Source organism: Pelodiscus sinensis, chromosome Z, assembly GCF_052426305.1.
Source record: "Pelodiscus sinensis isolate ZL-2025 chromosome Z, ASM5242630v1, whole genome shotgun sequence".
Classification (NCBI taxonomy): Eukaryota; Metazoa; Chordata; order Testudines; family Trionychidae; genus Pelodiscus; species Pelodiscus sinensis.
Genome location: NC_143085.1, coordinates 4805362 through 4832500, shown reverse-complemented (window position 1 = coordinate 4832500; position 27139 = coordinate 4805362). Strand labels below are relative to the sequence as shown.

At 50.6% G+C, this 27139-nt stretch overlaps 1 protein-coding gene across 1 annotated transcript in view; it reads left to right on the top strand.

Annotated features, from left to right (window-relative positions):
- BCR (BCR activator of RhoGEF and GTPase) overlaps positions 1–27139 on the top strand; it is a 158670-nt gene that overhangs the window by 83781 nt on the left and 47750 nt on the right. Inside the window, exons 3-8 of the mRNA XM_014574761.3 lie at positions 11109–11213; positions 12207–12392; positions 22656–22763; positions 24654–24714; positions 26212–26264; positions 26645–26785. Coding sequence (XP_014430247.2) covers positions 11109–11213; positions 12207–12392; positions 22656–22763; positions 24654–24714; positions 26212–26264; positions 26645–26785 — 654 coding nt within the window. The remainder of the gene's footprint in view (positions 1–11108; positions 11214–12206; positions 12393–22655; positions 22764–24653; positions 24715–26211; positions 26265–26644; positions 26786–27139) is intronic.

Here is a 27139-nt window from a genome sequence, read left to right as displayed (position 1 = left end):
CACACATACACACTCAAACATTAACAAAAGCACAAGTTAAAAGGGTGGCTTTAGCCTGACGCTGAAACAACGCTAGCGGTGGCGCCATGCCGAGGAAAAGAAATCCACAGCCTGGGAGCAAAAGCTGAGACTGCCCCGTTCCGCATAGATGTTAATCCTCTCTCCACAAGTGGGAGAACACGAAGCAAAGCCTCCCCGGCTGACCTCAATCCCCGGGCAGGTTCATATGGGAGAAGAGGGTACCTTCAGATACCCTGGACCCAACTCATTTAAGGCTTTATAGGTCAGAACTAAAACCTTACATTGTGCCCGGAAACCTACCGGATGCCAGTGCAGCTGCCGAAGCCCTGGCATAATGTGCTCTGTATAACGAGTGTTAGTTAAGACTCGAGCAGTCGCATTCTGGACCAGTTGAAGTTTCCGAAGGCTCTTTAGAGGCAGCCCCACATAAAGTACATTACAGTAATCTAGTCGGGATGTAACAAGAGCGTGGATCACTGTGCCCAAGTCATGCTTGTTCAGTAAGGGTCGCAGCTGGCGGATCAAACGAAGCTGCCCAGAGGCACTCCTGGCCACCGAAGAAATCTGATTTTCAAATGTTAAAAGAGGGTCCAGGAGGACTCCCAAGCTGCGCACCTGTTCTTTCAGGGGAGAGTAACCCCGTCTAGAACAGGTGCCATGCCACATTCCCGAACAGATGGCCTCCTGATCCACAGGACCTCAGTCTTATCTGGGTTCAACTTCAGCTTGTTTGACTTCATCCAAACCATCACTGCCTCCAGACACCGATTTAGATCAGTCACTGCCACACCTGGTTCTAATGTCACAGGGAAATAGAGTTGGGCGTCATCTGCATATTGATGGCACCGTCCTCCAAAACTCCTTATGACTTCTCCCAGCGGCTTCCTGTAGATATTAAACTGCATAGGGGACAAGATGGAACCTTGCGGGACCCCATTGCATAAACTCCACAGGGTCGAATAGCAGCCTCCTAGCTCATCCATGGTTTCCCCCCCTTCAGTGGCAGCATCTCCAGGGTCTGCGCCCCTGTCTACTCCTTTCTATACCCCCAGTCCCAGGATCTGTCTCATCTGTATTTGAGTTAGGGGGCTTCCTCCTCCATGCTTCCTGAGAACCTGCAAGGGAAGAGAGCACAGAAGAAACAGAGCTTTGGTTCTCAACCCCTGTGCCTGGCCCCACCCTCGCCCAGAGCCATAGTGATCTGGTGTGCATGCACAGTCCTGTCTCATGCAGGAGTTGCCGGGACTGGAGGTGGAGCATGGCTTAGTGGTTGAGAAGAGATGGTGCCCACATGGTTTGGCCTGTCTCTGGTAGAGGAGTGAAGAATTAGAGCATGTTCTTTGACTGTGGAATCTTTGCAGATTTTTGCTGCTAAACTCTTAAGAAATCTCATCTTGCAGGTGTGAACTAGATTTTTCCCACACAGGCCTGATCTGGGTGGATTTTTGACAGGAGCAGCACAAAGTACTTCCCTGACACAAAGGCCTCCTCTCTGGCCTGGTTTCAAAGTCCCTGCTCTTGAGAATTGGAGCAGGCGAGTTTCTCAAAGGAAAAAATGTTAACCAGAAACTTTTGTTAAGATTGCAGACCAATATGTTGTTTTTCCTCTAGCCTCATTCTTGTAAACTGCTGACTCATTTTATCTCACACTTATTGCAGATTTTCAGCCTGAGGCATGCAGGTGTTACTGGAAAATTTCAGCCCAAATAGTTGAAGCTTGGCAAAGTTTTATAAACAGCTGAAAACAGGATGTAACGATAAGTGTGGGGCAACCTTAGGAGCGGGCAGCCTGGTTGCATTTGCATTTGGGAGTGGGACCTGGAGTTAGTAGCTGGGAGTAGGTCAGCCTAAAAGGAGTTTTCGGGGCAATGGGTGGCCCTTGTCACTAATGGAGAGTTCTGACAGCCTGGCGGCATTCAGAGTGGGGGGACTTGTTGCTGGAAAGAAGGGTGCAGGGTGGGAAAAAGCTTTGAGCAGGTCAGCATTGGGGTTCCCCTATCCAGAGGATGGTTGTTGGGGAGCTTGTTGTGACGGAGTGAGTGTTGCATCCTTTGGAGGTGAGGGAAGGAAGCAAATGCAAGAGAGCAGGGACCAGGAAAGAAATGTATCTGTAAGACCTTCCTGTCCGCAGCCCATGCTCCTGCCAGGCATGTGCAGTGTGCGGACTGTGCTGGGTCCCCATCTGAACGCCTCCTGCAGTGCAGGGCAAGACGGGGCTGAGGGCAGGAAAAATATCCGCTTCTTGCATTGCTAGTTATGCCCGATTTGAATCTCTTGTGTGGTGTCTCTCTCAGCCCACGGAAGTGGAGGGATGCCGGAGCTGGCCTCCTTTCCCTGTAGGAGGAGGGAGCTGGGTCGTGAATGGAGACTCTAGCTGGGAGGCCTCCTCTTCCCTGGTCTGGTTCTGCGGCGGTACCACCCACAGGCAGGGAAGGACCCCGATGCTCCGTAGCCAGCAAAATCCTCATTAGGCACAAGCAGACTAAGCAATGGCTTCGGGCACCCAACAGCTCAAGGGGGGACCCCCTATTTGCTTTTTATGATGTGGTTGGTGCAGGGCGGGGGGAGGGAATATTTCTGCTGGGGACCCCTCGTGGGTTAGCACTAGCTCTACAACAGTCTCCAGCTCCCCCACGTGCTCCCACTGCCAACCAGAGAAAAGCAGCAGCTCTCCCTCTGCTCTGGCCAAGTCGGGGAGCTCGGCTTTAACCCCAGGACAGCCTGTTGTTATCTTCAACCCATCTATGGGAACTTCCCCTGGCACTGGTTTTTGCATCCCCTTTCCTCCACTGGTGCCTGCCTGTCTGTGGTTCCTCTGCTGGGCACCTGTGTCAGCCTGCTCTTTGGGAAGCCCAGAATATCACCTGCTGACAGGGGTGGCCTGCATGCCCTCGTGGGCTTGCTCTGAATAACCTGTGCTGCTGCCCACTCCGTCTGCTGCCCCTGCCGGTGCACTAAGCCTTCTCAACGTGCCCTATACGCTTTTGCTCCTCTGCAAATTATAAATAGTAAGCAAGGGGCCTAGATTCAGGTCTTGGCAGGGTAAAATAGCCCCACCAATATAAGGTCTCTGAGTGCTTAGGGACCTTATATAGTCTTTTGGCTTTTTAAAAAGTAGTCTCTGTGGTTTATCTTCTCCTGCTGCTTTGTGATTCATCAGCCCAGTGCTCAGGCAGGAAACAGAGGGTTTTAAATTCCCCAGAGCCTGGTGAGGGCGAGAGCAAGGAAGAACACTGCAGTTACTGTGTAAGGCAACACTTGGGTGTTTAAATCATCAGGAGCTTCAACTGCTTCTGCCAAGGTAACCAGGGCGGGAGTGCTGGAAACTAGTAGCGTCAGGAATTGCAGCTCCCTTTTATAAAACTGGCCTTTTGCTGGTGTGAAAAGCTCTGCCTCCCATGCTTACAAAAGTCCTTTATTGGAAATTACCAAAGCAGACGCATTTTGGGCAACAGGCAGTGGAAAGATGAGCTGGACTAGTCGAACTGGCATGTCATGAGAGTCAGAGGAGATCCTCAGCAAGGTGGGGGAGGAAGGGGGCATGCAAGCTGCCCCACTTAATCTGCTCAAAGCTGTTGACGCTGGTCCCACTGCGGCACCCCAGGGCAGAACACACCTTTTTTTAACTAAAGACTTTGCTCCTTGTTGGCGGGGAGGGAACAGGCAAGGCCCCTCCTACTCAGATTTGCTCATGGAGCTGGCAGGATCTGTCCGGAAAGAAGGAGCAAGGTGACTTCTGAAACTGAATCCGCACCTCAGGAGACTTTGTCCCCAGCGCAGCCCTGTGGCTTTGCTCTGCCTCTGTTTGCCCGTCTTTCCTCCTCCTCTCTAGCACCTCCAAGTCTGCCCCTCCTCCTTTTTCCCTGTTTCCTGCTGTCATCCCCCTTCAAACCTTCTGTCATCCCCCTTCTTGTCTTGCCATGTCTCTCTCCTAGTGCTGTCAGTGATCTCTCTCCCGTCTTCCCTTTCTCTTCTCTCCTGCATCCCCCACATTCTTTTCCTCTCCCGTTCTTTCTTTCTCCCTGCTGTTTGCTGGTCTTGCCTGGATGTCCAAACCCTTCCTGAGGATCTCTGGCACACACCACTTTGATTTATAAATAATATTGGCTCCTCTCCCTGCTTCCACCCGGTCCTCTTTACATGAAGCAGGGCTGGCCTGGTTACAGAATCCCTCCCTGTTTTACGTCTCCCGAACAATGAGACACCTCCAGCCGATTAAACGGAAGCCATCAAAGCACTTTAAAAATCATACTTAACAATTTTTCCCCTTTGAAGGCTGCTAGCCTCTTGGAGGCTCAGGGCCATCCTTACTGGAAACTTCTCCTTTGAAGATGCTAATTGCGTAGTTTCCAAATCAGTGTACCAAAGGGCGGGGAGCGATTTAAAGATCCCTATAACACACGCACTCAGAGGCAACATTTCCCTTGACAGGGCGATGCTAGATGGGGCTTTTTTGTAAATTCTTTATTCATCGTGTTTCCAGATTCTTAATCCTCCTGCTTCCACCGTTTACAATAAAACAATGATTATTGTTAATTTAAACAACAGCCAAAAAAGCCGTGAGTCCTATAAACTGTTTTGGAAAGAGCCAGATCTGTCTCACCCTAATCCTTGGCTTGCAGTAATTGAATACAACATGCAGTGCCAACCTGGTTAGTAAACTAAAGAACTTTGACAAGTTGTAAACACGTTCACGAGAGCCATAGCCCTGGGCCAGCATGCGCAGGGCGCCTCCTATCCAGCTCTTTGAACCGCTCAGCCTGTCCTGGAACAAGGTTGCTGGATCGCGCCAATGGCAGCAACTCAATGTATCAGCTTTGAAATCCCCCGCGGAGCGTGATGCACAGTCCCGCTGTGGAGGAAACACCAGCCTGTGAGTGGTGCTGCTGGCAGCCGATGCTCCAATAGCTCCTGCTCTAATCAAGCACTCCTTTCCCTCCCACCCACCTCCATGTTCTGCCAGGGAGTGGAGCACTGATTGCAGCAAGCTTGCTTCAGAGCCAGCGTGGTGCCGAGCCCACAACTGACAGATGGGCGCTGGCTGCTGCCACGGGAGCAGCGTGTTTATCAATGGGTGGAGCGGGAGTGGGAAGTGGGTCCGAGGGGACGGGGAGGGAAGCACCGCAGGGGTGTGTGAGTGTGCTGAGGAATAGGGGGGAAGCGATGCAATCAGGAGACTTGCTGGGCACCTACATGTGAAGAATGGGCTACACCAGCATCCTCCTCTTCCCAGGCCAGGCAGGGAACACTCTGCTCTCCGCCAGGCCTGAGGCATGAATCGTCCCCTCCCTCCTCTGTGGCAGCTCTTCCACCTATTAGCAATGCGTCCGCCGCTTGGGAAATGTGAGGGCTCCTCTCCACCCCCTGCAAAGGCAGCTCCTCCTCCCGGGGAGCAGCGGTGAGGGAAGGGGATCCCGTCCTCGCCGCTCGTTCCCTCCTCCACGTGCAGCATGGGGCTGTTCTTCCGTGGTGTTGGGCAGTTGGCTGTTTGCTCTGCTTGGAATGCAGGCGCCAGGCAAAGAGTGAAGCTCGGGCCCCTTGTTTGTGAGATGTGCCAGGAGGAGCAGCGCGTGCCCTGGGGATTAGGGTCTGCATCTCCCTGCTCTTGCTGCAGTGGGGCAGAGAGGAGTGGCCCTGCCCCCTGCTTTGACTCTCCACCCACGCGCAGGCAAGGCAGTTTCCAGTCCTGCCAATGAGAACCATCGGGGGGATCGGAATTCCCCGCTGGTTTCTGCACCTGCTGAAGCTGGCGCCCGAGTTCCCCGTGGCGCTCGGGGAGAACATTTCCAGGAGAAAACGCGGAGGATGCAGTCCCCCTCGGAGGGCGAAGAGGCCCTGGACTGGGATCCGGATGCTCCTCTGGTGGCAAGAGCTGCCCACTCGGCAAGCTACTGCTAAATAAGTGTCCCCAGGACATGGGTATTGGATCATCATCTGTCAGGAGGGGACGGCCCAGCTGCAGCTCAGAAGCATGCTGTCTTCCTGATCCCTGACCACAGCATGAGCAGCCACAGATCATCAGACTGAGCTCCAGGAACCTGTGTGTAATGTTCAGAAACTGCCCTGGAAAGCTTTTAATGTGCTCGGCAGGGGGTAGGTTCAGCTCCCCAGAGGTTTCCTGGCACAGCTGCTGCACTGCAGCCCGAGGCAGCTGAACCACTTGGGGCGGCTAGAGCTGAAAGGGAGCAGGAGTCTTCCAGCTTCGCATTTGAAGCTCGTTACATAAAAAGGATTAAAAACCACTCTAAAGGCTTTCAGAGGTGACCTTTCCATCTGATGTTCTTGGGGAGGCCAGCCACTGGAGAGTCCCAGAGGAGATGTTCAAACCTCCCAAGAATACATTTCTCATATATATTTATAATATGTAATAAATTGCATGTAATATTTAATTTTAATATGTACAAAAGAAACATCATTCAAACAAGAACTTCCCCATCTGAGAATGCCCAGTAGGGTTTGTTAGAATTCAAAGCCTGTTCCTCTGAATGGGAAAACAGGCACTTCTAGAGCTGGAAGGGTATGTTTACACTACCACCCTAGTTCCAACTAGGGTGGTTAATGTAGGCAACCGGAGTTGCAAATGAAGCCCGGGATTTGAATTTCCCGGGCTTCATTTGCATGTTGCCGGGTGCCGCTATTTTTAAATGTCCGCTAGTTCGGACTCCGTGCCCGCGGCTACACGTGGCACGAACTAGGTAGTTCGGATTAGGCTTCCTATTCCGAACTATACCTGTACTCCTCGTGGAACGAGGTGTACCGGTAGTTCGGAATAGGAAGCCTAATCCGAACTACCTAGTTCGTGCCACGTGTAGCCGCGGGCACGGAGTCCGAACTAGCGGACATTTAAAAATAGCGGCGCCCGGCAACATGCAAATGAAGCCCGGGAAATTCAAATCCCGGGCTTCATTTGCAACTCCGGTTGCCTACATTAACCACCCTAGTTCGAACTAGGGTGGTAGTATAGACATACCCGAAAGAAGCTCTGTGTGCCAGGAAATCTACAGCAGTATTTTCTGGGTTAACTTAAAAGGGAATTAAAGGACTCATCAGAAGCTGACTGTCTCTGACCATACAAAACTCATGTCAGTGCTGCAGTTCAGCAGCTTTGCAGTGCCGTACCTACAGTTTGGGCCTGGTTCCTCCCAGTCCTACGCTGCCATTAGGCAGGGCCTGCCTGATGACAGAATTACAGAGCCATCTCGATAAGGTACCAGTCGCACCATTCACAGCAGGAGGGAGGTGGAAACGGTGATGGGCTTTTAACATTTTATGTGAAGTTACTTGTAAACATTGCAACAAATCCTCAGCCATCTGGGAACTGCATGTCTGGTCTTATACTGCAGATCTGGGCCACTGGGAGTTTTGCAGGTACAGCCAGGAGAGCCCCCTGGCCCCTTCTCCTGGAATTGAAGGAAATCTGTTAAAAGTCTTAGGCTGATGTTTTCGTTCTGTTTGTACTGTGTCTGGCCCAGTGGAGCTGTGATCCCTGGTAGAGCTCCTAAGCATTCCTGCTGTATGAGTGATAAATAATAATCAGGACATAAGTGAGCTGTTCAGATTCTGTAAAGTAGAGGGAAGTTGTGCATGCATGTGCTTGTGTGCACATGTATGTGCTTGTGTGCACATGTATGTGCTTGTGTGCACATGTGTGGGCACGTATATACACGCGCGCACACACTGGGCAACTCAATATAGTATTTCAGACTCCATGTCTATTTACTCCTGTGTTTTGCTTTGAAGCTTAATCTGTTCACTTCCAAATTCCTGAGCTCCTCAGAAAATCCTTTTCAAGATGGCAAAATACATTGTGTCTCTAAGACAGGTGGGTGGGGAATCTAAGACTTCTCACTTGTGTGCAGCCCTCGACTGGTTTTTCTGTGGGTCAGTGGCCCCTGACCCAAAAAATAGCCCATCCCCGTTCTAAAAACATCAGTAATAAAAGGGGGAACACTGAAATCATGTGCTTTCCTCTTCCCTATGTTAGCTGGGAAGTGTATAGTTTTTACCAGTTTCTTTAGAGGAGATTCCATCTGCTATTTCCTTTCACGAGAGGTTGTATGTGGTATTTGACACATTTCAGAGCGGACAGAGAGGAGCCATTTTAATCACACACACACACACAAACACACACACACACACACACACACACACACACACACACTTACACAATATAATAAAAAGTTGTGGCTGAAGCTTAACCCCCAAACATGCTCCATCTCTCTTCCTTCGAGCCAACTGCAGGCTCAAAACAACCCCATGAGACTGTTGCTGTAAATTTTACTTTGGAGAGTCTATCCTTTTGTAAGCGGGGGAATGGTCCCGCTATTGTGGGGATCTTTCCTGGCTTCTATACACCCCGGTGAAATGAACCAGCGAAAGGATCTGAGTCCCCGCTCCCACTTCCTTTACCCCACGACTCCCTGATCCTGAGGGCTCCCCCTCCACTCTCCTGAGTAGCAGAGCCCTTGAAACCCCAACAAGGCTGGGCCCAGGTTTCCTGGGGCTTAATCCCTGACCTTGTAGTCACTAGGGGCTGGAGTTAGGGTGTCCCCACTCCGAGGTGCTCTCTTTACACTGCAGGCCTTCTTGGCCCAGTGATCACTTCATAAGGTTCAAAGCAAATACAATTTATTAAACATCAACTGATTAAAGAGAATAGAATAAGAAACAATGAGAATGGTTAAATGAGAACACACAGCCCTGCTCTGTAGCACAGGGACATTAACACAGCAGTCTGCAGAGTGTAAGGACAGTTCACAGTCTCTTCCTTAGAAGCCCTGGATGTGCTGCAAGGGGCTGCAGGCTGGACACGCTTGCACTGGCAGTGACCACACAGCCTCAGTCTCTAAGTGGCCAGACCCCTCTCCCAGTCCAGAGCCTTTCCCCACACTTTGCAGGTCCCAGTAGCTCACCACATCCAGCTGCAGGCTGTGCTGCTTGGCCAGTTCCAGCTCCTTGTGTTGCTTCTCTGTTCCTTTTGGCTTTCTGAGCACTGCCAGTCTGCTGCTCAACACAGGGTCTGCACTGCTTGGCCTGTCTGTGTCTGGTTCTGTCGCTGCAGGACTTCTTCTTGTACTCCTCTTTTAGCTCTCTGTCTTTGCAGGACCTCTTCTGCACACAGCTTGTTTGTTCAGAGACAGAGCCAGAACAATCCCCACTTACAACCTGTCAGTCAGGCTGAGCTGGAGTGTTGACTTTCCATTGTCTCTGGGGTCTGTCAGTCTCATGAACCCTTCCCCTTCTGAAGCTGGTAAACCAAAAAACTCCCACAGAGTTTTAGTAAGGGGTAACAGTCCCCTTACACTTTCTCCATAATAAACCAGATCTATCTCTAAAGCCCGGAATGAGGGTTCCTCAGCTAATGGAGAAGGATTGAGTCCAGATTAGCCATAATGAGTCTTCTAACCTATGCTCCTGTTTTCAAGGAGAGTTGACTATACGAGCACTTGAAAGAGTTGTAAGAAGCAGTATTTTGTAGTAGAGGGGAGAGAAATTGTATAACAGAATTTCAACTGGATGGGCATATCTAAAGATCTGTGTCGTAACCATTGGGCACTTTTTCTTCACACTTTGTAGATTTGTGCCCTTTTGCCTTTGAGATAAAATCCAGCTGTTGTCAGGACAAAGGTAGTTTCCAAGCCACAGTTTTAGGGTCGCTAAAATGAGGTTTTATAGCAGACCATTAACTGTGAAGAGGTTATCTCTAGCACTGAGTAAATAAATGATATCTTTTTTTTAAATTCAGTGTTTGAACTGAAAAATTGTTAAAAAAATTCTGGTGAGTTTATACTCTGAAAAAATGTGAATGAAATGACATTTTTAAATAAACCATTTGTCCTCATTTTTAAAAATCTGGCTGAAAATATTTGCCAATTTTGCAGTTAGTATTGTATGCCCCAAAATGCTTTTTTGGTGAATTTTCCATAGGTCACAAAAATGTTGCCCTGCAACTCTCCCTAATATCGGCCTCTAGCCTTTATTTCTACCCACATGATTCTGAGTTCTTTTTCCTATCTTTCTGTTGTCTTTGGATTTCGTCCTTCGGGTTGTCTCTGTGAAAGTACTAATGTTCACATAATCCTGAAAAGAAAAACCCATTTAGAGCATCAGCGTCAACATCCCAAATACGGCAGATTGTCCAACCCTCTCAATAAAATAGACGTGTTGAAAGGATAATCACTGCAGCAAGTTAGTGCCTGAGAACTACCTAATGAATGGCAGAAAAGAAACAAGCAGTCTTCTTGTGGAAACCCCAGGCTATAGGGGAAAGTGTGGCCAAGTGACACACACATACAATTTATAAGTCAAGTGTATGGAGAATCATCATTCAGTTTCTAAGTTACTGGGGTAAATAAACTCTTTATATAATTTTTAGTAAGTTATCTACTGTAAATGTGAGAGAGTTTGTCTATCTATCTGTAAGAACTCCTCCTAAATGGTAGGACCACTAAATTTGGTAGGCAGCTTCCTTTTATAACTCATGCCAGGACAATGGGATGTGCCTGGAATGGGATTGTTTCTCATATCATGGAAAGGGAGGGCTCTGCTATATAATGACAATATGGGGGCAGCAGGGGATATGGGATGGATAGTAGAGACAATTAGACCACAGTGTGGGCAGCAAGGTGTTAGAGATGGAGACTAGGACAGCTATAACTTCATTGGGGCAGCAGAGGGCAGAGATGGAGAAAGCGACAATTATCTACTATATATCTGAGAGGGAAAGAGTGTGTGTGTGTGTGTGTGTGTGTCCATTCCACAGCTGGGGGACGTGTACTCATCCCCCAACATGCAGCTTCAGCAGCCATGGAGAGGTGCTTCTCACCTGGCTCCAAACTGCTGCGATGAGAGAAGAGTGAGGTAGTCAACTCTCCCCGGGACAGCCTGTAACCTGAACCCCTCTTCCTCAGCACCCCCACCCCAGATCAAAGAATCTAATAAAGAAAAACAAAACTTATTTAAGTTAAGAACCTGAGCAATGCCAGGTAAATCTTCCTGTGTATAAATACATAAATTTAGATTGAGGTCATGTTTCCTGTGCCGAATAATGTCCCCTACTCCTTTCCTTTCGTCTTCTTTCTCTGCAGAGTGAGCCGGACTTGGAGAAAGGCCTGGAGATGAGAAAATGGGTTCTGTCTGGAATCCTAGCCAGTGAGGAGACCTATCTTAGTCACCTAGAGGCTCTGCTGCTGGTAAGCACTTATCGCAGACCCCGGCATCAAGGGTCATGTTCACGTTTGTAGAGCAACTTTCATTCAAAGATTGCCAAGTGGTTCAGGAACACTGGCTCACAGAGACCAGGTGAAGTGTAGCTGTTATCTCTGTTTTACAGCTGGAGAAATGGAGGTGCAGAATGCCAAGTGACTTATCCTAGGTTACGCAGAGAGTCATTGGCAAAGCATGGAATAGAACTTAGGAATCCTAACTTCTAGTCTCCCTGATTTAACTATTACATCTGCTGTCTCCCAACTAATGTAATAGAGATTAAGGGGACAGGACCAGGGTCAGAGGGGCTGTAATTTCAGCATTAATATCCTGGGAAAATATGTACCTGGGAACTGCTGACCTACCCCATGGAGAGAATTGGTAGTCTAGTGTTCAGAGAGTCACTGACATATCAGTGGGACTGAGATGAGTTATTGGCCAGCCTGCTAAAAAACTTACTGGCAAGGTGGGAGGCGGATGGAGAATATGTGTCGTCTATAGCCTTAACCTATAAGCTTTTGCTTATTGGTTAATTGGTTAATCAACTACTCTATTACATCCCTACAACAGAGGAGCATGCGAAGTCTCCTCCTTCCACCAGGGGCATGCAGCACCTAGTGGGAACTGCCTGTATGCACTGCGCACCCCTAACAGGGTGGGGGGGGCAGCAAGTTTTGCATGCTACCCTGTCCCTAGGGCTTGATGGGCCTGAGGGCGGGAGAGTGTGCAAAGTCATCTTCTGCTGCCACGGCTGCACAACGTCTAGAGGGGAACCTCCCCTTTTCCCATAAGGCCTTGTCCCTTCCACCTGAGGTTCCGCCCTTTCCGGGGGCCTGGCCCATGGCAACATACTCAAATTGGTGAAGCGGTCCCCCCTCTCCCCGCAAAAATTATTTCCCATCCCTGCATTAGAACACGACAGAGACACGTTTACTTGGTGTGTGTGTGTAAAGTACCAATATCCTTGATTGCACTTTTAGCCCATGAAGCCTTTGAAAGCTGCTGCCACCACCTCTCAGCCTGTACTGACGAGTCAGCAAATTGAGACTATTTTCTTCAAAGTGCCTGAGCTGTATGAGATCCACAAAGAGTTCTATGATGGGCTCCTCCCCCGCGTCCAGAAGTGGAGTCATCAGCAGCGTGTAGGAGACCTCTTCCAGAAACTGGTGAGCGAGCTGCCCCCACCAGCCTTCTTTTCACCTCATGCAGGTCATATAGGTCTGACTTCCGAGTGTCACTCAGACCCGCGTTCCTTTGCATGGCTCCAGTGTGTGGAGGTCCACGGCTGGATGGGGTGGAAAATTCTAAGTTGGTCTTTCCACCGTGGAAGGGCCATAACTCAGCAGTCGGGTCTGTGTTGTGCGTGTAGAAGCTGCTCATGCTCCCACCAATATTCTAAACACAATTACAAGCCACATTCAGTTAGCCAGAGGCAACCTGACATTTGGGAGACAAAGTCTCAGAGGGGTCGCTGTGTGATTCTGTAGCTTTGAAAACAGCAAGAAGTCCTTTGGCATCTTACAGACTAACAAAAGTATACAACCTTTTGCGGATAAGTGGGCGCAAATCAGACATCAGAAAAGGTAACCCATATAAACCTGTAGGGGAAGGTTTTAACCTGCCTGGCCACACTATCATGGATGCAAAAGTAGCCATTCTTCTTTAAACACATTTCACCAGTCAGTTAAAGAGAGTGTAGAATTGGAATTCATCTACAAATTTGACAGTTACCCTTGACTTGAACAAAGACATTAACCCAGGGTTTCCCAACCTATGGGTTGAGATCCAAATATGAGCCGCCATTACATTTATAAAGGGTTGCCAAGTGTCTCCCCAAGGGGCTCTGACCTCCCTCCTTCCCCTGTTTTTGAATTGCCCTGGGTCACCAAATCTTCCTGAATTGTGAAAATGGGTCCCCATCTGGAAAAGGTTGGGAACCGCTGCATTAACTGGATGTTGCATTATAAAGCCAGTCTCCCCTGCCTTTAACAACTGCATTTTACATGAAAAGCTAAGAATGGGACACTACCAGTCCACTTAATTACCCTTATTAGCCCCCGTCCTACAATTGACAGCTACTTTTTTTGGTGCTGTTTTATATATATATATTACATTAGTTTCTGTTATTTCCACTCCAGTTCATCTGATGAAATGGGTTTTACCCATGAAAGCTCATGATACTATATAGTTACGTTAGTCTTTTAGGGTATTTCTACACTAGCCCCCTAGTTTGAACTAGGGTGGCTAATGTAGGCATTCGAACTTGCAAATGAACCCCGGGATTTAAGTATCCCGGGCTTCATTTGCATGTTCCTGGGCGGGCTCCATTTTTAAATCCCCTTAGTTCGAATCCCCCGCGGCTACACGTGGCAGTCAGAAGTTAATCTGAACTAAATCCTTAGTTCGGATTAACTGTTAAACCTCATTGCAGGAGGAATAAAAATTAATCCAAACTAAGGACTTAGTTCGGATTAACTTCTGACTGCCACGTGTAGCCGCGGGCAGTCAGTTCGGACTAAGGGGATTTAAAAATGGTTCCCTCCTGGGAACATGCAAATGAAGCCCACAATATTTAAATCCCGAGCTTCATTTGCAAGTTCGAATGCCTACATTAACCACCCTAGTTCTAACTAGGGGGCTAGTGTAGACATACCCTAAGTCCTGGTCTGCACTAGGGAATTATTTCAAAATAACTTACCTTATTTCAAAATAACAGAGCATCTACACTAACAAGCCTGTTACTTTGAAATAACAACTCCTGCTTTCCACGAGGAATAGCATTTATTTTGAAATCGTTATTTCAAAATAGCAGTAGCGTGGATGCTGTGCTGCTGCTATTTCAAAATGACTACTCCCCAGAGTCATCCAATTTTACTCCCAAGTGCTTCCTGGGGCTGTAAGTCGAGGTAGCACATCCACATTAAGGGAGCCTGCCTCAGACTAATAATAGTGTGGACACACTATTTCAAAATAAGTTATTTGGAAATAATTTTCTAGTGTGGACATGCGCTAAGGTTCCACAGGACTCCTCGCTGTATTTGAGGGGCAGTGTTGGAGCCCTTTGGGAACACACAGAATAGAGTTCAATTTCTTATATTGCTTCTTGTATAAATAGCCCATGACATGGTATAAAAGTGTATTAGATACTAGAGGGAGCATTGGTTGCGCCACAACTTGGTATGATTCATACTCTGCATTGGAGGCTGGAACCACAGGGGTAGAGGACTTCCAAGTAGCTCTCAAAGCCCTTAAAGTTCTTCCTTATGTATCTGTCCTCATACCTGGCCATCTAGCTTCTGTTTGAATACAACTTCCTTTTCCAGCCTGCAAGACCTGTTCCAGGATAAGCTACAGGGATTATTGCAAAGGGACAGGAAGTGCGTTCTCTTATCCTAGAGACCTACTAAGACGGTGTTATGATAGCATCCAGTCATAAACCCTGACCACACTGCTCAGTATAAACAGAGAACCAGAACATGCTCTGCAGCTTCCACATCCCTTGCTGACCCAATATGCACATGTAACAATGTGCGTTTCACTAGCACTTGCAGAATTCTAATGAAAATTAACCAGCCCAGGCACAAAACTCATGTGCTCTGCCTGACCATGCCAGCGATACTGACAAAACTAATGAGATTTTATTCTTCTATCAGAAGACTCTTTGCCTCTCTGTCTTAACACTGCCAGCTCTGCACTAGACTGCCAGGCTAGTTACTAGGGTCTTTGAGGGCATTTCTTCAACCTTGAACCATTCCTGCTCTGTGTGCTCATCTGCTGCTATTCTAGGGGCTATAGAGAGAGGCAGCTTCAGGAGAAATAGCCGTGTTCTTTCACCAGAGCCATGGCTCAGGACAAAGCTACAGGTTGCTGCTTAGGTTCTGCACATGGAAGTCCCCTTATTAGGAGTTAGCATCTCAAATCCTTTCTTTCTCTCTGCTCTGGCAACCGGTCCTCTCTTGGAGTTTGTGTAACCCAATCCATTGTCAGATGGTTGTTGCTTTCAGGCTCTGCCTTGGGGCACTGCTGCTTTCACTTGGCAAGAGAAATGAATTAGTTTCAGATGTTTGAAAAAGGAAACTGGTGCATGTGTTTATGTGCATTTTCACTTGTTGCTGCTCTGTTCCTCCCCTGCCTCCTGCTCCTTCTGGTGCTTTGCTCCATCTGCGCTGCTGCTGTTGTTATCGCATGCTTTGGTATTCCACTCTCTTCTTCCTCTGCTCCTGCTGGTCCCCTTGCTGTGATTGTAGATGTGGGTGTTTTTGTTTTTTTTTCTTTTTAGTCTGTTGCTGAGAGTCCCGTGGCAAAGTTCAACAAAAGAGCTCGGTGTGCAGAACAGACCAGAACAAGGCAGCTTACAGAGCCTAAAAAGAATCTAGGGGTTCCAAGCCAGATATACCTGATTGTCTGCAGTCCCTCCCCTTATAGTGTGCAGAAAGCAAAGTATTACCAGAGCTTCATTTTTTTGCCAAAAAGAAAAAAACTCCACATTCTTTAGGTGCCTCTGATTCCCTGAGTTGTGGAGACATTCCACTGAATAGCTCATTGGATGGAGAGTGTAGTTCACCGGGGTCACTTAATTGTTAGCATCTGGGTTGCAATGCACCAGTTCCTTTCCCTGTTGACTTAAAGCAGAGGGACAATATTTTATGTGCCCTCCAGCAGCTGAAGACAAAACCGCAGGAAGCTGCCTTTCGCTGCTGGTGTATTTCAGTCAGGAGGAGATAGTTCATGGACATGGTATGTGGTTTTCAGAGACCAACTCACAAGGTCTGAGCTGCCTGCTGCTGCTCCCTAGCTTGCTAATACTGAGATGCAGGAAGGGAGCTGCAATCAAATGATGCCTGATAAACTGTCTTGAGAGAGTAGGGAAATAATGCTACTAGCCAAGGGAGAGCTCTCCTGGTGACTTACGGTAGCTGGCTTGTTCCCAGCGAGCTTTGCTTTGCTGTATTGTTACTCTGGCCCAAGCTAGTGGCCAGGCAGGCAGGCGGACCCATGTACCTGGCATCGATGGAACTCTCCTTTTCTGCTCCCCTGAACCTTTTGCATTTGTAATGGACGTGGAAAGCTATGTTGGGTCTGTGGGAGGAGCAGCTTTGTCCTCATGTAGCAATAACTTAGCAATGTGGAGCGAACATCCTAGCGAGCTCTGGGTTTGCTGAGCTGGTGGTTCGGTGCAGCATGCTGATGAATACCGAAGCAGTCTCTGTAGTCCTCTGTTTTCTCTGACAAATGAAGCATTTTGCTGTACTGGATGGAGCCAAACCTTTCTTAGCAGCTAATTCAACCAGCTTGAGAAGAGAGATTGTTGAAACAACCAGACATTAGGAGCAGCAACGAGCAAGCTAGGCTAATGAGTAGGCCGCGAAATCTCAGTGGGCTGCGAAATTGTCGTAACCAAGACAGTTTCCTGGGATAGGGCAGTGTTGCTTACTGCGCTGACTGACTTAGAATTTGCAGGGTGTGCCGATTGAACTGCAGCAGCGCTGGGTTTGGGTGCAGAGGGAGTGTGCGGCTCTTACAAGCCAAGTTGTGTGCAATCGGCACGCACCTCACTTCACAGTGTGCCTTTGTTTTATGTGCGTGTCCCTTTAGTAACACCGGCAGGAGAAAAACTGTGTGGATGGAAACCAGTTGGAATCTGTCAACCCTGCGTGTGAGCAACAGTAAACATAATGCCTTTCAGGCCACATGTAGACCCGGCTGGGCCCCATATGGCCGTTGGGCTACAGGTTGCCCATCACTGCATGAGATGATGGTCAGTCCAGATGTGTGGTCATGCCAGGAGATGGTTATATGGTAACGGTTGGTCCTCAGCATTCATTTAATTTAAACTGTGCTAAGGGGCTGCACCTTCTGCTCACTACGCTCACCTACCCTCCTCTCTCTGGCCACTTTCACTTAATTGAGAAAGCCTGTTGACACTGATAACTTCATTCTGTCGCCCTGCGGGAACATTCTGTCATCCAGCAGGAAAACTTTTGTATATATAGAGAGAGAAAATAAAGAAGCATAGCTGAAAACATAAGGTCAAGCACCAGGGAGAAGCTAGAATCTTAGATCATGTGGACTCACTGCAATGAGTTTCTCCTATCAGAAAATGACAGGGTAACTGTGTTATCCCACCTTTCCAGCTTGGGGACAAAAAGCATCAGCTGTCAAGAGGAAAAGTGGGTGAAATATTTTGAAACTGTATTTGGGGAGGTTGATATTTTTGGAATTTTTAATAAAACTGAAATTTTGTCTCAAAAGCCTTTTTTGGTTTTTAAGAAAGGTAAACTTTTTTCATTTTTAAAACCAGAAAAAAATGATTTTTTTTATTAAAAAAATTGTTTTGTTTCCAGTTTTTCATACAAAAATGGGAAAAATGTAACCAAAATAAGAGTTTTCCATTCAAATAGTTGTTTTGATCAGAGGCATTTTTCATCCAAAAATGTCTTGCCAATTGTTGTTGGTTTTGTTGTTTTGTTTTGTTTTAAAACCAACTCAGTTCAGGGAAAGCAAGGGCCCTTGCACTAATGGAGAAATCAAAGCACTCTAAAATGAGCAGAAATCCTGATAGTAACTTCTGCTGGGAATGGTAAAATGGTACTACTTATGGCTCCTATGCTTTCTGCAGGTCTGAGGCCAGACCATCCCTAGCGTCAGTGACTCTTACCAGCAGGAGTGGCAGCCTCTGGCTCCCAAGCCAGATATGGCTCTTTCCAGCTGGAGCTCAGCCCCTCTTTACTCCCCCTGCAGCTGGGAGCCCACGCTGGTGCTCCAGACTCACAACCCCCCACAAGATTGGAGCACCAGCACCGGCTTCTTGTGGGGAAAGAGGGGGAAAAAGCCCTGAGTCCCTCTGCTGGATATAGCTGTCATGGAAGAAGCTGAAGCCAGAAGCAGCTGTGAATGCTGCTTCTCCACTCCCCCTCTGCCAGCTGTGGTAACAGCAGCCCAGGGCCACACTTCCTGGAGGCTTTCCCTGCTGCTCCCATTGGAATGCAGAACAAAAACAAGTAAGTGCCCCCCAGTCCCTCCTGCCCAGATCCTGCTCCCGTCCCCTCCCTCCTGGCCACACACCCTGCCCCCAGCCTGCTCCTGTCCCCTCCTGCTTGGTCACACACCCTGCCCTCAGCCTGCTCCTGTCCCCTCCTGCTTGGTCACAAACCCTGCCCTCAGCCTGCTCCTGTCCCCTCCTGCTTGGTCACAAACCCTGCCCTCAGCCTGCTCCTGTCCCCTCCCTCCTGCTTGGTCACACACCCTGCCCTCAGCCTGCTCCTGTCCCCTCCTGCTTGGTCACACACCCTGCCCTCAGCCTGCTCCTGTCCCCTCCTGCTTGGTCACACACCCTGCCCTCAGCCTGCTCCTGTCCCCTCCTGCTTGGTCACAAACCCTGCCCTCAGCCTGCTCCTGTCCCCTCCTGCTTGGTCACAAACCCTGCCCTCAGCCTGCTCCTGTCCCCTCCCTCCTGCTTGGTCACACACCCTGCCCTCAGCCTGCTCCTGTCCCCTCCTGCTTGGTCACAAACCCTGCCCTCAGCCTGCTCCTGTCCCCTCCTGCTTGGTCACAAACCCTGCCCTCAGCCTGCTCCTGTCCCCTCCCTCCTGCTTGGTCACACACCCTGCCCTCAGCCTGCTCCTGTCCCCTCCTGCTTGGTCACAAACCCTGCCCTCAGCCTGCTCCTGTCCCCTCCTGCTTGGTCACAAACCCTGCCCTCAGCCTGCTCCTGTCCCCTCCTGCTTGGTCACAAACCCTGCCCTCAGCCTGCTCCTGTCCCCTCCTGCTTGGTCACAAACCCTGCCCTCAGCCTGCTCCTGTCCCCTCCTGCTTGGCCATACACCCTGCTCTCAGCCTGCTCCTGTCCCCTCCCTCCTGGCCACACACCCTGCCCCCAGCCTGCTCCTGTCCCCTCCTGCTTGGCCATACACCCTGCTCTCAGCCTGCTCCTGTCCCCTCCCTCCTGGCCACACACCCTGCCCCCAGCCTGCTCCTGTCCCCTCCCTCCTGGCCACACACCCTGCCCCCAGCCTGCTCCTGCCCCCTCCCCCTTGGCCATACACCCTGCCCCCAGCCTGCTCCTGCCCCCTCTCCCTTGGCCATACACCCTGCCCCCAGCCTGCTCCTGTCCCCTCCCTCCTGGCCACACACCCTGCCCTCAGCCTGCTCCTGTCCCCTCCGTCCTGGCCACACACCCTGCCCCCAGCCTGCTCCTGTCCCCTCCCTCCTGGCCACACACCCTGCCCTCAGCCTGCTCCTGTCCCCTCCTGCATTGCCACACACCCTGCCCCCAGCCTGCTCCTGTCCCCTCCCCCTTGGCCACACACCCTGCCCTCAGCCTGCTCCTGTCCCCTCCCCCTTGGCCACACACTCTTCCCCCAGCCTGCTCCTGTCCCCTCCCTCCTGGCCACACACCCTGCCCTCAGCCTGCTCCTGCCCCCTCCCCCTTGGCCATACACCCTGCCCCCAGCCTGCTCCTGTCCCCTCCTGCTTGGTCATACACCCTGCTCTCAGCCTGCTCCTGTCCCCTCCCTCCTGGCCACACACCCTGCCCCGAGCCTGCTCCTGCCCCCTCCCCGTTGGCCACACACCCTGCTCTCAGCCTGCTCCTGTCCCCTCCTGCTTGGCCACACACCCTGCCCCCAGCCTGCTCCTGTCCCCTCCTGCTTGGCCACACACCCTGCCCTCAGCCTGCTCCTGTCCCCTCCTGCTTGGCCACACACCCTGCCCTCAGCCTGCTCCTGTCCCCTCCCTCCTGGCCACACACCCTGCCCCCAGCCTGCTCCTGCCCCTTCCCCGTTGGCCACACACCCTGCCCTCAGCCTGCTCCTGTCCCCTCCCTCCTGGCCACACACTCTGCCCTCAGCTTGCTCCTGTCCCCTCCCTCCTGGCCACACACTCTGCCCTCAGCTTGCTCCTGTCCCCTCCCTCCTGGCCACACACCCTGCCCCCAGCCTGCTCCTGTCCTCTCCTGCTTGGCCAAACACCCTGCCCTCAGCCTGCTCCTGTCCCCTCCCTCCTGGCCACACACCCTGCCCCCAGCCTGCTCCTGCCCCCTCCCCCTTGGCCACACACCCTGCCCTCATCCTGCTCCTGTCCCCTCCCTCCTGGCCACACACCTTGTCCCCCAGCCTGCTCCTGTCCCCTCCCTCCTGACCACACACCCTGCCCCCAGCCTGCTCCTGTCCTCTCCTGCTTGGCCACACACCCTGCCCTCAGGCTGCTCCTGCCTCCTCCCTCCTTGCCACACACCCTGCCCTCAGCCTGCTCCTGCCTCCTCCCTCCTGGCCACACACTCTTCCCCCAGCCTGCTCCTGTCCCCCACCATGGGGCTGGAGAACCCAGGTAGTAGGGTGTCTCAATTGGGACTACATCAGTGAGGGTTGGGGAGGGGGTAGGAGGGTTTTTTTTCATTCTCACTTGTATGGTCCCCAACTGAATTTTCTGTTGGTCAGTGGGGACCTAAAAAAGGTTCCCCACCCATGTCATAAATAAAGATAATGTTGAAACCTTTTGTGTTAGACATAAACCCTGGCCCAGCCCACAATTGGGGCCCAGCGCCATCTGTCTGCAGCATAATTACACACCTGCACCACCTCCACCCCCAAATCTGTGCCCTGGGGCCATCATACACCCAGCACCCCTGCCCTGAGCTCCCCCAAACCCACCAGCCCAAACTCCTGCATCCCCAGCCCCCATTATAACATTGACCAAAGACAGCCTGAATGTATGCATGAAGCTGGATTTGACCAGTTATGATGTGAACTTGAAAGAACTGTGCAAAAAGATGCAGCAGCAGAAGTCCCATTAAATAAAGTCTGTGAGTGCAATGTTTTGTTTGTGCTATTATTGACCATTATGTCAGTTATCGGTTCTACTAAGTTGTCTGTTTCCAGGCATGCAAACGGGCATTCTGATACAGCTCGGTGTTGACTACTTGCTCTGAATTTGTATGGAGTTTGGCTCTTCGGTTGGAAAAGGCTGCCGACCTCGGCTTACCAGGCTCTCCTGTGGGAGGAATGGAGGGATGAATACAGAAGTGCTGGTTGTGGGAGAAGCTCACTGCACGTTAGGGGGAGTGTCTCAGAGTCTCTCTAGAATGGTGGAGGATCGCTGGCTCTGGGGACGGGCTCGGGTCCTCAGATCCCAGTCGCCCCACAGCAGTCGCAGTAGGGAATAGTGACAAGTGCTGGCAGTGGACACGTGGTAATCGTAGGGCAAGTGTACGGTTATTGAAAAAGGGGGTATTTTCAGAGTCCTTTGGTGCTCCTTCTGTTGGCGTTTTTCTGAATGGACACTGGAAAACCCATTAGAAATGTAAGCGACTAGTCAACTACCCGATAAGCATAGTTGCTTCTCCCCTCCCCCCTTGCTGCCTTTATCAGAGAGAGGCAGAGGGTATTGGGGCAGGAGCCGAGTTAAAAGCCGGCTCCCCACAGCACTGTCTCCATAGGGGCAGGGGAGGCAGAGGCTTCTGGGCCAGGAGTTAACCCAGCTGTGGCTCTTTAATTTCCCCCCCTTATCGACTAATTGGAAATTCTGTCGACTACTTGATTAGCTGATCAAGGCAATTTAGCATCCCTAACGCCCGTTTGAACTGTGTTTATAGCACAGCCGCCTGCATGTGCAACACTGAGGTTCCTTTAGAGTTCAGACATGCTTGGAATTTGCCCAGGGATTTCCCAGACTAGGTCTGATGCTGTCTGGCATGAACATGACTGCTATTTAGAAATCAGCACACAGGATCAGGGCTAAGACTCAGTGATTAATAATGGCTCATTACAGAATCCCAGGCTTATCGTATCTTTATCTGGGTCCACCACACATTCTGCTGTTGCAAACCCCCCTGCTGTTTCCTTTCCTCTGACGCTGCTGCCTGTGCCTCCCTGCCGTAGTTCTGTGCTGGGCGTAATTGTGTGCGACTGTTCAGCGCCGCCGTCCTTAATGCTTCAACCATGTGGCTTTCGGTAATGTTTGCATATGTAGATCTTGGTTCATGTCTGGGTTTGTTTTAACCGCTTCAGCAGATGCACAGAAGCAAGCGAGTAGCTCCCCTGTGCGCTCTTCGGCTGAATCATCCCCCTCTGATTGATATTTCATGGCAAACCGCCCGCTGCTCCTGCAAAGTTTGATCCATGAGCTAAAATATTAATAGACACTAATCTGGCAGTTTAGAAGGGAAAAACCAGGCAACGGTAATAAAGATTTGTCATCCTCCCAGGCTAGCAAATTAACTTCTGCTGGGGAGAGGGAACCAACACACAAGCAGCACCTGTTCCAACGGGAGAGAGCCAACAGGAGGGAGGGCACTTCCTGTGCAGAGTATGCTGAGTTTTTTTGAATTGGTGTAAATCCGCCTTTTCCCGGGCGACGCCGACTCTTGCCAGCAGCTGTCCCAAGCCCTCCCCCTTCCTGGTGTTGACTTTGTTTTGATTTGATTCCTGCAGGCCAGCCAGCTGGGAGTGTACAGGGCCTTCGTGGATAACTACGAGGTTGCCATGGAGACAGCAGAGAAATGCTGCCAGGCCAATGCTCAGTTTGCTGAAATCTCTGAGGTAATGTCATGATGTTCAGACGTCCACGCCGCCCGGATCTGATACACACCCTGCGACACCGCTCCTGAGCCGCCGTCCCTCCTCACAGTGGCTAGGAGCAGAGAAGCTGCCCACTTCCCCCAGTGCCTTTCGTTAGGGCCGGCAGGGGAGGAACTGTGAATTCTCCCAGAGCCGGCGCGTGCTCACTGCTTCCCCGCAGTGACTCTTGAAGTGACTGGCATGGCTTTGAACTTCCCTAAGCCTCACGCAGTCCTGAAGGAGGAAGGTTGTGTTTGAACACCCGATGTCCCTGTTTTTGCGCGTAATGACGCTGGCTGTGGTGTAAAAGCCCCTTTCTAACAGCTTGCGTTATGTCTGTCAGTAGGATCGCAGGCTGGATTAGCTCCACGTGCTGCAGGAAGCAGCGCTAGAATGCGCTCTGTTGAAAACGGCAAGTGTGTCAAGTGGAATCTTTGTATTTATTAGGCTGCTCTGATGTCCTCCCTTTGAATGGGATGGCATGTGTTTAGGGACTGGGCAGGCATCTCTGGGCTCCAGGTGGAGATCCTTGCGCAGGGGGCAGTATGGCAGCAGTGAGTACAGCCCCAAGAAATGCCACAGCAGGAAAAAAGCAGCTGCCAAAATAAAGGAATTTAAGTGGAACCACCTTTTCTGTGTCGGACTTGGGCTGTGCCAGAGGCCGTCCTTTCTTTTCCAAACACTGCTTCGTCCAGGAGCCCAAATCTTTTTTAAATCTTAAAAATTAAAAAGTAAAAAAGTTTCAAGACATGAAAGTGGAGGGAACAAAACATGGCAATGCCCTCTGAAAATGGGCAGTGGTTCTCACCGCAGTGTGGGAGGTTCGCTGCCTGCTCGCTGATGGGTTCTGATCCTCGGACACAGCCTGTAGCATCAGCAATATCCCCTCTCCACCAGGGCAGCTTCCCCCACCCTTAACTTTTTTTTAACAGATAAATTCAGTCTATAAAGTCTCCTTTCACTAACAGTTAGATGTATTACTCGCACTGCGGTAGTGCCACAGAAGGGATCCAATGCAGCACGGCAAACCCTGGGCACCACACATTATATCATTTCCTGGTGGGTAAGTGCTGACGCCCTGGTAGTAACCATCCGGTTATAAATAGTAATGGCAACGATTACAGTGGTACTTTTGTGCCCATCTCCTGCTGAGGATTTCGCAGCTCTTTACTCACTTTAATACATCCACCCTCAACTCTTCAAAGGCAGAGAGGTCAGGATAACCCCTCCATGGAAATGAGGGGAAGGGACTACTTGCCTTTGGACACATCTCAGGGCAGTAGCAGAACCAGGAGTAGCACCCAGGCCTGCTGACTGCCTGCCTTGCGCTTTAGCCGCCAGACTACGTACACTGAGCCAATGGCAGGTGCATGCCCTTGTCTTACTGGTGATAACAGCTCAGCCATCCCTGGGTTTACTCATAGATGCTGTACATGGCTCCCTGGTTTTGAGGGTCTCTACTAAGACTTATTGGATCATAAGCTTTCGTGGGCAAAGACCCACTTCATTAGACAAAGTGGGTCTTTGCCCACGAAAGCTTATGCTCCAATACATCTGTTAGTCTATAAGGTGCCACAGGACTCCTTGTCGCTTTTGCAGATTCAGACTAACATGGTGACCCCTCTGATACTAAGACTTAGGAATTCTTCTTGGAGCTGCATTCTCCCGGTGGACAGTGACATAGTGGTGGTAGACCTCCACAGGACAATGCATTTTCCTTCACTCGCAGGGCTTTTCTGGATGCTGCTTTAGGCTGCCTGTATGATCACAGGCACTTCTCCCTCCCTAGGAGGCGCTGAGGAGGTTCTGTGTTCCAGGGTGGCGTTTCTGGGTGCTGAACGGTCTCCTACATGAATTTTCTTTTTCTTTTAGAATCTCAAAGCCAGGAATACAAAGGACTCGAAAGAGCAGACCACAAAGAACTCCTTGGAAAGTGAGTGTTCTGTATGGAGGAGACTCTGGTTTGTCAGTATCTGGAAGGATGGGGATGCAGCTGATTGTAGAAGCCCTGGGTTGGAGGAGAGCTATCTTGTGGAAAGGCCATTCCGCATGATCTTTGAAGAGCATCCGTTGCCTCGTTGTAGCACAAACATTGTCACACAAGGAATTATTATTTGTGTTAAGGTGGTGCCAGAGGTCCCAGCTGAGCTCAGGCCTGGTGTACTAGGCCCTGTACTCGGGCATAGCCAGAGAAAGTCTTTGCTCCAGGGATTCCAGACTTCTGTAGGACATGGCCTCATGGATGGCCGGGTGGAGGAGCACCCTAGAAATGCTGAGCTTGTGGGGGAGGGAGGGTGTAGTGCCTTGATCGCTCTTCAAAGACCTTCCTGGCAAGATTTGAAGAGGCACTGAAGGAGATCTGTGTCTCTTACCACAGCGGTTCCCAAACTTGTCTGTTGATGGCAGAGCGGGCACTGAGGGCAGCCCTCCCTTATCAATGACAAACCATCTTTTTTGATATTGAACACCGTTGTAAGTGCTGGAGGTGAAGCAGGGTTTGGTGTGGAAGCTGCCAGCACGCGACCTCCATGTAATAACCTCTCAACCCCCCTGTTTAAGAAGCTCTGCTCTAGAGGGCATGGCTAGGCACTGTACTCACCTGCAAGGTCAGCCATGAGCATCAGGAGCAGGGGTGGGGAACCGAAGGCCCAGGGACTAGATGTGGCCCCCAGCTTGCCTGGAGCTGACACCTGAAGCTTGGAACTTCCTGCCAGCATCTGGGAGCCGGTACTGGTGCTCTGCTCCTGCACACCTCCTCCCACAATCCCCCTGCAGAGTTGGAGCCCCCCCATTCCAGCTCCCTGCTGCGGAGGGGAGGGGTGAGCGCCAGGCCTTGTGGGCCAGAGTCAGGCAAGCCGGGTCCAGGTCCGACCCATAGGCTGTGCCTGCAATCCCTCGTTCTGCCCTGACCTGCCCCCCTCCATCCATGCATTCACCTTCCTGTCCAGACCCTGCACCCTCACCCCACTCCTGCACCCTACTACTCTCCCATACCCACCCGCCCCTTCCCTCCTGCCCAATCCCCGTACCCAAGCCTGCTTCCTGGCAGCCCCCCTCCCTTACACTGAGCTCTTCATTTTCCATCCAAAAAAGGTTCCCCACCGAGATCTAGAGCTTGAGGGTATAGGAGGTTCTGTGATCAGACGAGTGCCTGCTAGGAGTGCTCTGGCCATCTGGCGTGCTCAGCTTTCACGCTTTTCAGCAGCACGTGGCGAAGGTGGTGCAGTCACTTGTGTTTGTGTCTGTCTGTGTGCAGGGTGCGTTGAATGTTTTGACTCTGCAGCTCATTAACCGTGAAGAAGAGACTCACAGGATGTTTCTGTTGCACTAGTGTGTGCCTGTGTGCTTGGTTACATGGCTCAGGGTGCTCTGGAGAGGACTGTTTTTAGATGGCTACCTTTCTCATGCCTCTGCTGCTTTCTCTCCACAGCGCTGTTGTATAAGCCGGTGGATCGAGTGACACGGAGCACACTTGTTCTTCATGTAAGTAGCTTGCCTGTTTCAATGGCAGTGGTATGAGCACAGAAGCTGTCTTCCCTTTCTCTTCCCTCCTGTCTTTCTTGAACATACAAACCTAGGCAAACTAAGAGGCTGATGCTCTGCATTTGTATGTAGAGAAAGTTTCTGGTGGAGAATAATTCCCTGTGTGGAACCAGTGACGTGTCCCCAGCAGGGTTCGCAAGTGAGTTTAGACTCCACAGGTGCAGTGGGATGGGACAGTCATCCACTTGCCTTAAAGTATAAGAGGACCCAAAGTCACCTGTCCCAATGGTTCCAATGACGGGGCTGTCAAAGCTTGCAGCCTGCTGTTCTGCCGATTGCCGTTCCTTATTCTTCTCCCTTCTTTGTATCCTTGGTGGTAGGATTTACTGAAACACACACCAGCAAGCCACCCTGACCACCCCCTCCTGCAGGACGCTCTGCGCATCTCTCAGAACTTCTTGTCTAGTATCAACGAGGAGATCACACCCCGCAGACAATCTATGACCGTCAAGAAGGGAGAGGTGAGTCCCATCCTCTGGAGAGCAGCTGTTTCTGAACACTAGTTCTGCCTTTCTCTGGCAGTGGCTGGAAATTAGGAGAGTACCCTAGCCTGCTGAAGATTACAGTGAATACAGGGATACCTGAGGTCTCTTTCCTCCTTTTGCTGTAAAAATCTAGCCTGCTGGCTAAGCATATTGCTCTGTGAGGGGTCAGGCTGGCACACAAAGATAAAGTTACATGCAGAGCTGGGATTAGTACTCAGGAATTCCTGGCTCCCAGTCTAGTGTTCGCTCTTCTAGGCCACCCCTTCATTCTGTGAGAGGTTGATACCTGCTTGTAGATTTTCTGGAAACCCTCTTCCCCCGGCCCCATGC